This window comes from Trichoplusia ni, chromosome 28 (genome assembly GCF_003590095.1).
Source record: "Trichoplusia ni isolate ovarian cell line Hi5 chromosome 28, tn1, whole genome shotgun sequence".
Lineage (NCBI taxonomy): Eukaryota > Metazoa > Arthropoda > Insecta > Lepidoptera > Noctuidae > Trichoplusia > Trichoplusia ni.
The window spans coordinates 2,356,425-2,369,344 of NC_039505.1; the positions used below are offsets into that span (position 1 = coordinate 2,356,425).

Sequence of the window (12,920 nt, forward strand, 5' to 3'; positions counted from 1 at the left end):
ATAGGCAACATTATAAACATGATAAAAATCGTGAAAACTATTATGTATGAAAAATAGAAATTTCATTATAATTTTATTTTAAATAAGTACACGGAATCAGTTTATTATGCATTCTATAAAGATGCATAAATTAAAAATACATCAACGTGTATTTATTATAATATCAAAGTAAATAACAACTTATTAGAATGGCATTACTCATAGATACATATATAATAATATTTCATAAAAATAACGAAATAATGTAACCGAATACTTATTACAATAAAAATGGTTCGGCTCAACCTCATATTATTAATAATTCGAAAAGATCGCCATCAACAATGACAAACTTATCGAATAAATCACAAGTAAATCGTTATACAGTAGACTCCTCTATTCCATATTATTATGAGTGAGTACCAGATACATCTGTAAGTTTCAAGATTACATGGATGAATAGCAGATGTCGCAAAGCGAAGACAATGAGACGTGATCAGTCGCATTATCGTCGCGTTGGGACGTTACAGCCGAAATAAACGCGGCGCACTCCACTTTTACACTATAGGCTTAAAAGTATGCACACATGCGAGTACATAAGGCGAGCTGATTAGCGCAATTAACGGCGCGGGCCCCAGGCGGCGGTGGGCGCGGGCGCGGCGGGTGCGGCAGCCCGCGGGCCCCCGGCATTGTGGGGAACTCCTGCGTGGACGCCGTGTCGGGCGCGCGCTGCTCCCACGGCCCGCCCTTTACCACGAAGCCGGCAGTGCCGGGCGCGGCGGCCGACGCCGCTGCGGCCGCTCCTGCCGCAGCATTGGCGGCCTCCCGCTCCCCTAACACGTCGCCGAAGTCTCCGAGCGACGGTGCGGCCGGACGCGTGTAACGATCAGCCACGTCCTGCATCTGTTTACGAGTGCAAATAATGTGAATAGTCTCTTTCATTGTTACATTATTTCGGGTAAAATATTTGGCAACACTTACATATTCTTCAGCTAAGTTTAGAAGATTGGTCCTTAGCATCAAGTACATTCTCTTCGTCTCCTGTTATAACAACGATGCTGTCGTCACCCTGTTTCGGGAACCGAATATCAACCTTATAGTCATCCATAATACGTCGGATGTTTTTGCCCCTGAGACCAATGAGCCTCCTGTGAACTCGTGGATCGATATCCACCTCTTCGCGCATTGGTTGTCCTGTATAAAGATTAGAGTTTATATATGTAATTCGTTTTGAAATAAACATAATATTTTTATTCGAAATATGAATATTTTATTAGTTACATGAATATGAACTGACCAGTTGATGGACAATAGCCATAATGGCTTCCTTGGCTTGCTGAGCTTTGTCTTCATAACCCTGAATTGTGATTACATCATCATCAGGCTCGCCACGTTTAGGCAAATTTATTTGTACTCCATAATCAGTGCGAATTTTGGTAATAACGGATCCTCCTTTACCAATCACCAAAGGATGGTATTCAGGATCCACTTTGAATTTCAGTTCATAAGACCTAAAAGTAAAATTTTTGGTATTATTATGTTGTTTGTTTATACTGAGTCTGATCTATCATGACCTTTTTGAATGACATGGTTGTCAAGAACAATTAAGTGACGTGAATTCAATTTTAAGCTCGAACATTTCCCAATTGATTTACTTAATGGACCGAAATAATTTTAGTTTTAAACAAAATACCGTGGTTTACGTGTGCATTTTCGAGCAATTAAATTACTACGGCTAATATTAAATAAATAAATGAAGTGGTAATGGCATATTTGGTTTGGTAATCTTTGTGTTTGTTTTAATGTGTTTTTAGGCAAAAAGATACACCACCTTTGTTAACCTTCTTTTCAGTAACAGTAACTGAACTAATTACACTGTAGCTGTTTTTATTTCGTCAAATTTTAATAATTTATTGATGGTAATAATTTACATATTTTATGTATCACGCACATAAGAGACAAAAAATCCGATATATCTCATTCGAGGACATCAACCAAAAAGGCCAATTTATTGTAGGCAGATTATAAAATGTCAATCCGACCTTATGTAATAATTTTTGTTTTGTTAAAAAATATATATATATTATTGTGTCAATCTATACTTTTAATAATATTATAAGTGAAGAGTTTGTTTGTTTGAACGCGCTAATCTCAGGAACTACTGCTCGAATTGAAAAATTATTTTTTGTGTTGAATAGACCATTTATCAAGGAAGGCTATATAACATGACGCTGCGACTAATAGGAGCGAAGATACAATGGAAAATGTGGGAAAAACGGTTCAAGATCTTCTAACCACGTGGACGAAGTCGCGGGCAACAGCTAGTAAACTATAAAGTTAATTAATCGAAAGTTAATCTAAGTCTTACCTGAGAATTCTATCCTCTTTCTCTTTTTCCATGTCAACAATTTTTTCTGTCAGGGCAACTTTGGCTTTCTCAACATTAGTTGGTGTGCCTGTCACCTGTATAATCATAAATTTGAGATATAAACAACATTTTTTTATAAATCATTTATCATAATTTCTTATACAAACTTAGCATTAAAAGACTAACAAATGATTATTTTAATTACCTTAACCAAGTCACTGGTGTCGTCATTTGGTGGGAGCAGAATATGAACATCATAAGTCTGCATCAGTTCTCTTCTCTTCTGTCCAGCAAGCAATCGATGCAGTTCATTCGGAACTTCAACATCAATTGTATTGGCACCTAATTCAAAGTAAAAGAAATATGTTTTTTAGACAGCACTAGTAAGACATACTAATTTTGTTACAAACAACAAATAAAAACATAAATTACAATACCTGCTCAAGTAGAGCTTTTTTAGCTGCCTCGCAATTTTCTGGGCGGCCAGTAATTCTAATTATATCATTAGGGCCTGGTTCAGAATTATCATCGTCCTTGACAGGCACGTCAGCTCCTTCAGTTGAGTCGCGTTCGGGGAATTTAATTTGGACGTCGTGTTCGGCGGTAATATCCTTGACTTTAGCACCACGGGCCCCCATCACTGTACGATGGTGCCTTTGAGGAATTACACACTCGATAGTCACCTGATAGTAGAAAGTAGAAATCAGTACTTATGTATATTTATATCCAAAAAAATCTCATGTCACCATTTCTGTTACTGTCTGTCACATGTCTACTCTTTTGACATGGATAGACCAATTTTTAAATGCAAAACAGTAGGTCTGTGAATTATCATTTAGGAGTATAAAATTATGTAACCGACATAATTTTTATACTCCTAAATGATAAGGGCTGTCCATCATGAACAATTTTTTTAAACATTTTTTGTTTTGTACACAAATTTTTCAATACAAATAATGTTTATGGAAAAACAATGTTTGTCAGTTCAATCAGTAATATGATAAAATATAGCACGTTTTGAGTTGCATAAAGTCAATCTCGTATTAAAATATCGAGAAATAAAAGTGTTCTTAGAATACTACTCGATAAATGCGTACCTTAGCTTCCAAATCTTCAATTATTTCGTTGATGCGAATCTTGGCGGCCTCAATGCAGTCCTTCGGTCCCTTGAGCACGACTCGGTCGCTGTTGACGCCCTGGCGCGGGAAGGAGATCTGCACGCCGCCGCAGTCGTCGGCCGATGCGGCGTAACACCTCGCCGCGTCGTGCCACGAAGTGGCGGTGATGGCGCGGGCCACCGACATCTCGCCCTCGGACACGTTGCTGATTTCGGCCACCGCTGACTCTAGCTGCTTGCGGGCTGCCTCAACTTGCTCTTCGCGACCTAGATTATAAAATATTTATTAGAAATTACTCATAACAAGTTTGGTCTTTAAATCAAACAGAAAATGCGCAGCTTACCAATAATGAATATAGCTTCCTTATCTTCATCTTTCTCCAGTCGGGAAGATGATTCGAGCGCCAGTCTGCTCCCGAATCTTCTTGATGTTTGCACCATTCTTGCCAATCAAGAATTTGTGGTGTTCAGGCTTGGCGCGAACGTGAGCGTGTGTGACGTCAGTTCACGTTCGGACGCGTGGGCCAATAATTTGCTGTTTAGCTTTCTCGACATCTTCGATAGGTCCTTTAATAACAACCTTGTCGCTGTCACTCTCTGCAGGTGGGAACTTAATAAGAACTCCACCACACTCTTTCCATAATGGAATGAATAAGTTTGCCACCAGCTCCAATAAGAGAATTGTAATACTTAGGCGCAATAGTGACTTCCTCTGTTACAACATTGGCTTTTTCATTGTGTATCTGTTGAATCCTTTTAACAGCATCTTCAACATTTTCACGTTTACCTCTCACGGTAATAACATCGCTATCATCGCCTTCGGCTGGAAGATCAATCACAGTTTGAGTTTCATCTCGGATTTTCCTTAAATTAGCACCACCTTTGCCGATAATAAACTTGTGGAACTGCTTGAAAATCGGTACTTCTTGGACATAGGAAGACTCCGCTATTTCTTTGATGATCTTGTGCAAATACTTTTCACATCTCTCAATGTCTTCCTGAGGTCCCCTTAACTTGATAGGACTCCTCTTTTGTCCCTGATCGGGCAAGGAAATAAGCACGCGCTCGAACTTCTCACGAAGTTCCTTAATCTTTTCTCCTCGGACTCCAATAAGAGATTTGATGTATCTATGGTCGACATAGACTTCCTTAGTTCTTTCATTTTCCAATTTCATGACCATTTCTCTTAGTTCCCTCTCAGCATCGGCAACTCCTTGATGGCTACCTTCGATGCGAATAATATTGTTGCCTTCGTTTTCAATAATGTTAATAACTACCCCAGTCTCATCCTTCAGTCTATTAACTGTAAATAAAAGGTTACTTGAGTATTTGTATCACAAAATGAAACATAATTGAATTAATTTATTAGTAAACCTACTGTTAGTTCCATTCTTGCCAATAATATGCTTGAAGAATTTGGGATCAACCGACAGTTCGACGTAAGTCAGGGTAGCAAGCAAGTTCTTCACAAAGTCATCTAACTCAACTTGTGCACGTTCCACTTCCTCAGGGGGACCATCAATCTTCACCTTATCTTCAGAGTGAGTTATATCAACATGTACCTGCAGGCAAATTTAAATGTAAATAGAAGCATCTAGAAATGAATATTAAAGATAGACTTGCTATAACTTGAGAACGGCTAAACCAGTATTTGTCTTATTTTAGTCTTGAAATATTTGTATTTGTACCAATTTTTGTCTGCCTTCATCGTCGACGGTTGGGCAGTACGTAGTTCTCCTGTACAGGTAGTCACTTAATAAAGACAATATACTAACCTTTGAGAAGTCTTGAGTTATCTTTTTAATGTTAGAACCATGCTTTCCAATTATATACTTATGGATCCATGTGGGAGCATCAACAGTTGCAGTTTTAACAGAGTTCGCTTTTTCACAGACTTTTGAGAGAGCTGTTAAACAAAAAAAAAATGAAGTGCTAAGACACATTCTATATGTAGGTATAAATATTTTTTTATACAATGACAAGTTATTTACCAAGGCCGATTTTGTTGTGAGGGCCATGTAGAGTGATAGTTCCAGTAGGTGAGTCTGGAGGAGGCATCTCCACAGACACTTCAGTCTCCTTCAAAATCTCTTGGATAGTTGTTCCACGAGCGCCAATTACGTATTTGTGCTGAGATTTGGGTACTTCAACACGCACTGTTGAACATTTCTTGACCTGATAATAAATATTTACTATTAATATTGCATTGCCAAGTAATAAAGATCAATCTTCGAAAGTTGCAATGTATTGTCTGTGGGTAACTCATATAAAAACAGCAAATTTAACAGTAGGTATATTTACCATCTCCTCATAAATTTGCTCGATTTGCGCTTTAGCAGCAAGCACTCCATTTTTCTCGCCAGCAATAACGATCTCATCGCTTTGCGTGGACGCGGGCGGGATGTGAATGCGAGCTCCGGTCTCAGCGCTAAGCGCCGACGCACGCTCGCCGTAAGGGCCCTGGATGAACGGGTGGTAGATCTTCGGGATCTTGATACGCTCCAAAGCTTTGCGCGACTAGAGAATAATAATAATAAATTAAATAAGTGATACTTGCTAACTATCATTTTTAAGGTAAAAAGTCTTGCAAATAAATAATAGTCATAAAAAACTAAATATATATATTCACCTGTTCTTCAGAACAGACTCGGATTTCATGTTCAGCTTTTTCAATGCCCTCCTTGGTGCCAGTTATAGTGATAGTCTCACTAGTGTCTGCAATGCCAGGGACACTGATTTTAGTAGCGGTGACCTTTTCCAATTCCTTCAGCTTTTGGCCTTGTTTTCCTAAGATCCATCGGTGGTGTTCCTTAGGAATGTTAACCTGCTTGCTTGCCTAGAAATAATGAATTTGAATATAAAAATTCGAAATGGCTGTAGTAAATACAAGTTATAGACTTTTTTTCATGTTTCTTGTACCTGTTGTTGGAAGTGGGTCAAGATGAGGCGCCGAGCATCAAGAACAGCACTATGTTTGCCAGTTATCAGAAAAGTCAAACTGCCATCCTTGCTGGTAGATATTTCAATATGGGCGCCGGTATCTTTAGTAATAGATTGACAGGTTCTCAATGACTCGCCTTCGCCGAAAGTGTTAGCATTATCAAGTTTTCTCTCTTCATATGGCACATGGAACACCTAAAAGGAAACCATAATCTTGTACTTCTTCATAATTACTAGCTTGAGATAAATATAATATAATTTAGTTTGATTTCAGTAGTGTCAAAATTGATAAGATAGCTTAAAAATGAAATGTAATTAGACAAATTAGTAGTCTTATAATATTAAAACTTAAAAGAGATATTTTACTTATCAACTCATTTGGTTTTTATTATCTGAAAGAACTGTTATATTATTACAAAACATACTACTTATCAATAGCTATTACTGATTACGTAAGATTTAACGCACATGTGTCGTCCACGTGTACCTACTTTGACTTATGAGTTTAAGTGAAAGTACAAAGTAATGACTTTAAAATAATATAACATTTATACGACGTGTTTTTCCTCTACACAATATGTCAACTTCACATTCGAAAATATGGACTTCTTGACCTATAAATGAGTGTTATCTATAAATTTAATCAAGTTTAATGTTCACCTGGGTATGCAGTGACGATCCAACGCGAAGCTTGTTTGTAGTTTGTTGAATGCTGCGTTGAACCGGCGGCTGCGAGTGCGGCAAAGCCGGGAATAGATCGTCGTATGCGTAAGAAGCATTATTTTCAAAGTTTGCGTTATTCATCTCCTCAACATGCACGGGTATCTCAGAGTGTACAGGAATCATATCGCCAACCATCATGGATTGCTGATGCATCATTTTCGTCCCCTCCAGCAGTCCTTGTTCGCGCCAAGTCGTTACAGTACTAAACAAGTCAAATAGATTACATTTTACTGTTAATGAAGTCAGCTTACACAAATACACACAGTTCTTATTTGCATTGATATATTTGAACAATTGTTTTTAACCTATTCATACTAAACTTGTGCTCATTAAATACATCATTGAATAGAAATTACATTGATTGTACTGTTAAAGTATAATAAAGGACACTGCAATATATTGTGTGGCAAGAATCACAACTGAAAAAACTAGATTATACAATTTTACAGGCTGAAGATACTTAATTAGCTGAATAATATGAAATTAAATAAATACTTAAGTACTACAGCGGGACATTATTTTGTTCTGTGTTATCCGTTACTCATATTCTCAATTCAAATACTAAAATCATAATATAATATTAAAGATTTTTAAAAGAGACAGTTAGATTTGACAGTCCATTTATTACATTAGAAAAATGTCCCCACTGTTTATAAACGCTAAATCAATAAACCTTGCGCTAATCTTAACAATTAGATTAGGCAGATCAACAAGTTATTGAGATTTCAATATGATTAGATTTATGATTATGGTTGCCCAGTGTATTTCAGTAATAATCATAAACTAATCAACAGGAATAATTCATTACATTACTGTGGCGAGTAAGTCGCACGACTAAACACAGCACAGGATCACGCCATTTTACGTCACAGCGTGCCGTGTGCAAAACAAGTTTCGAAAGCTCCGCCCACCTTGCGACGACAAGTTAACTTAGTGCCGCCTCCCAAGACATGGCGTCTGCGCATCCTTTGTTCGAAGCACTAATGAGGCAAGATGGCGGCGCACTCATCTATTGTCCACGCTAATGAGAGGGCGTAAACTCCTGCGCAAATATGCCAAGTGGGAGCCGTTTTTTATCATAATGTTTAGTATAAATAGCTGTGTATTTTCTAAGATTCATTCATTACGCTTGTGTCTTGCTACCGCAATATAACTCTGTCGCTTTCACCTGGCATTTTATTCCTTCGCTTATCATCATATTCCTCATTGCTTCTGCTATACCCACCTGTATTATCTACGCAAGTAGTATACTGTAGCCAGCATATACCAACGGAGTCCTATACTACTTCACTGGTGACCCCGACGTGATCCGGATTGAAGTATAGAAACTCGAAGCCTGGTAAACATCAATTATGGTGGACAACAAAGAAGAGGACAAGGATTTCTTCATGACATACCGAGTGGGGGTCAAGACACCAGCCTTCAACGCAGATGATCCACAATTATGGTTCGCGCAGCTTGAGGGCCAGTTCGTTCTCTCCAACATTTACAGACAACACGAAGTTTTATTACGTGCTGGCGCAGCTCGAGCCACAACATTCAGCTCAAGTACGTGACCTCATAGTGAATCCCCCCTCCACCGGCAGATACGAGAAACTGAAAGCAGAGCTTATTAAACGATTGTCCGCCTCACAGGAAAGGAAGATTAAGCAGCTACTCATGCATGAGGAGTTAGGAGACAGGAAACCCACCCAATTTCTCCGCCACCTGCAGCAACTGGCTGGACCCACTGTCCCGACCGACTTCATCAGATCAATTTGGTGCAGTAGGTTGCCGGCGAACCTCCAAACTATAGTCACGATGCAAGCAAACTCCAGCCTAGAAGAAGTAGCAGAATTAGTAGACCGCATCAATGACATCGTTCCAGTAACCGCGCAAGTAGCTGCTACTAGCATGCCAGTGCCTGGGCAAGTAGCTAGCTCACAGCCCGCAACGAGCCAACAAAGCAGCGCTATCGAAGCGTTGACACAAACAGTGGCTGAGCTATCACGAAAACTTGAGGTTATGAGCTCGCAGTTACGTCACCGATCTTCCCGTTCCCGTTCTGGAGGAAGGTTTAACCAGAACCGCCACCGATCACAATCCCGCACGAGAGACAACCGGTACTGTTACTACCACAGCCGATTTGGCGACAAAGCCCGCAGATGTACAGAACCATGTGCCTATAATAAGAAGGCGTTAAACCACCAAGGCAGCCACTAAAGGCGGATATTGACTGCCATGCAATATCGAGCCGCCTGTTCATTACGGATCGCAGCACTAAGATACAGTTTCTTATAGATACGGGTTCAGACCTGTGTGTATTTCCACGATCCGCTGTACGGGGACCACGCATGAAGACAAAATACGAGTTGTTTGCAGCCAACGGGTCAGTTATCAGCACATATGGATTTCATCCCCTAACACTCAACTTTGGACTCCGCCGCGAGTTCACGTGGCGATTCATAGTTGCCGACGTCACCAAGCCCATAATCGGAGTCGACTTTTTGGCTTACTACAATCTGATTGTCGACTGCCGAAACCAGCGCCTCATAGACAACCTGACGTCCCTTGCAACTCAGGCACCACAGTACGAACCAACAGAAGCCATATCATCTGTTCGCACCATCACCGAAGTTAGCAACTACCACCGCATCTTGAAGGAGTATCCAGACCTCACTCGTCCCACTGGAAAGCCAGGGGTACCGAAGCACAAGACACTGCACCATATACGCACTACGCCGGGACCCCCTGTCTCTAATCGTCCTCGTCGTTTGGATCCACAACGCCTCAAGATAGCAAAGCGAGAGTTTGAGGAGATGCTGCAAAACGGGACGGCACGCCCTTCGGAAAGCGCCTGGTCCTCACCACTGCACTTAGCGCCCAAGAAGAATGACGGATGGCGTCCATGCGGTGACTACCGCGCATTGAACGCACGGACCATCCCGGACGTCTATCCTATCAGACACCTGCAGGACTTCACCCACGAGTTGGCGGGCAGCACTATCTTCTCCACGATAGATTTGGTGAAGGCATACAACCAAATTCCCGTCTCTGAAGAAGACATACCTAAGACGGCGATAACAACTCCATTTGGCCTATTTGAATTTCCCTACATGACCTTTGGACTCAGAAACGCCGCACAGACTTTCCAAAGGTTCATGGACGAAGTTCTGCGAGACCTAACCTTTTGTTATGGATATCTTGACGATATACTGGTGTTCAGCAAGGATATCCATCAGCACGAACAACACCTCAGACTACTGTTCGAAAGGTTGGTCAAATACGGCGTCTTATTAAATACTAGCAAGTGTATTTTTGGCCAAACAGAGGTGATATTCCTGGGATACAAAGTCTCTGCGTCAGGTACACAGCCTCCAGAATGCAAAGTCCAAGCCATACAAGACTTCCCTGAGCCAAAGACGGTCAAAGAACTGAGGCGATTCCTAGGGATGCTGAACTTTTATCGCCGTTTCATACCTGAAGCTGCTTCAAAACAGGCACCTCTCAACGAACTGCTCGCAGGTCCAAAAGTCAAGGGATCACATCCAATCATCATGACACCAGAGCTGCTAGAAGCTTTCAACAGCTGCAAGCAGAGCCTCACCGAAGCCACACTCTTAGTGCATCCAGACCCTCACGCTGAGCTAAACATACTTACGGATGCGTCTGATACAGCAATCGGCGCAGTACTTCAGCAGCGGAGCAAAGGGAGATGGCAGCCGCTGGCATTCTTTTCGAAGAAACTCAGCCCATCGCAGAAGAAGTACAGCCCGTACGACCGTGAGCTTCTGGCAATATACGAAGCCATCAGATACTTCCGATTCATGGTTGAGGCACGCGTGTTCCACGTCACAACAGACCATAAACCGCTGACATTTGCGTTTGCACGCCCACGGTCAAATTGCCCTCCCCGGCAATTCAGATACCTGGATTATATAGGACAATTTACGACAGATATCAGATACATACCTGGGAAGGACAACGTTGTTGCGGACACACTTTCACGCGTCAATGAACTCCAACTACCCTTGGATTACCAGGCCCTGGCCAAGGAACAGCAAACCGACCTCGAACTGCAGAGCTTGCTAAAAGACGGATCATCTTTGAAGCTGAGGAAGGTGAAACTACCTGAATGCAACACCGAAATATACTGCGACGTAACGTGTATTCCACGACCATTTATAACGAGAACGTTTCGCAAGCAGGTGTTCATGTCTCTTCATAACCTCAGCCATCCTGGGCGTAAGGCAAGTGTCCGGTTGGTCACTGAGAGGTTTGTTTGGCCGGGGGTAAGAAAGGACTGCAGACAAATGGCAAAAGAATGTGAAGCGTGTCAAAGGAGTAAGGTGACACGCCATACCTCTGCCCCATTGCAGGCATTCAAACCACCTTCGGCACGTTTTCGCCACATCCACCTCGATTTAATTGGGCCCTTACCACTGTCCTCTAACTACAGGTACTGCCTCACGATTGTCGACCGCGCGACACGGTGGCCTGAGGCGTACCCACTGCAGGACATTACCGCAGAAACCTGTGCTACTGCTCTCACCACTGGATGGATAGCCCGGTTCGGCTGTCCAGAACATATCACCACGGACCGAGGCCGGCAATTGAATGCCGCACCTTCAAGAACCTAGCCGCCCTGATAGGCGCCACTCACCATCTGACCACTTCTTATCACCCCCGCAGCTAACGGCCTCGTTGAGAGACTGCACCGCCAATTGAAAGCCGCGATCATGTGCCATGCGAATTCAAGCTGGACAGAAGTTCTTCCATGGGTACTACTAGGCATACGCAGCGCATGGAAAGAAGACATAGGCGCAACAACCGCTGAACTCGTCTACGGTGAGCCACTCCGCCTACCTGGACAGTTCCTCACAGAAGCCTCAAAGGATGCCGTGGACATGAGTGACCTGGTAGACAGGTTACGCGCCCACATGACCAAGTTGACGCCACAACCAACGTCGTGGCACACGAGCTCCAGCCGACCCTTCTACATCCCGAAGGACTTGAGCACTGGCATCCCACGTCTTTCTACGCGAAGGCCCAGGTCGAAGATCACTGCAGGCCCCTTATACAGGTCCACACAAGGTCCTTGCTCGCGACCAGAAGACAGTAGACATCGAAGTCAATGGAAAAAGACAGAAGGTGACGATTGACCGAGTAAAACCTGCATATAGGACGAGAGACGAACTGGATCCAGGACAAGGCCAGACTTCAGACCCAGTTCAGCCTGATAACATAGTCAGAAAAACAAGAAGCGGCAGGACGGTGAAATTTCCTAACTACTATCGCCCGTAGTCACGGTCTCGCCGGGGGAGTGGTGTGGCGAGTAAGTCGCACGACTAAACGCAGCACAGGATCACGCCATTTTACGTCACAGCGTGCCGTGTGCAAAACAAGTTTCGAAAGCTCCGCCCACCTTGCGACGACAAGTTAACTTAGCGCCGCCTCCCAAGACATGGCGTCTGCGCATCCTTTGTTCGAAGCACTAATGAGGCAAGATGGCGGCGCACTCATCTATTGTCCACGCTAATGAGAGGGCGTAAACTCCTGCGCAAATATGCCAAGTGGGAGCCGTTTTTATCATAATGTTTAGTATAAATAGCTGTGTATTTTCTAAGATTCATTCATTACGCTTGTGTCTTGCTACCGCAATATAACTCTGTCGCTTTCACCTGGCATTTTATTCCTTCGCTTATCATCATATTCCTCATTGCTTCTGCTATACCCACCTGTATTATCTACGCAAGTAGTATACTGTAGCCAGCATATACCAACGGAGTCCTATACTACTTCAGTATATACCAC

The 12,920-nt window shown here is 42.3% G+C and overlaps 1 protein-coding gene and 1 pseudogene across 1 annotated transcript; one reads left to right on the forward strand and one right to left on the reverse strand.

Moving 5' to 3' along the window:
* Positions 1-291: 291 nt before the first annotated feature.
* Positions 292-7,355, reverse strand: LOC113506044 (annotated as a pseudogene).
* A 1,203-nt stretch (positions 7,356-8,558) lies between these two features.
* Positions 8,559-9,329, forward strand: LOC113506030. The gene has a single exon (XM_026888893.1). The coding sequence runs from the start codon at positions 8,559-8,561 to the stop codon at positions 9,327-9,329; it is 771 nt and encodes a 256-aa protein (XP_026744694.1).
* Positions 9,330-12,920: the final 3,591 nt, after the last annotated feature.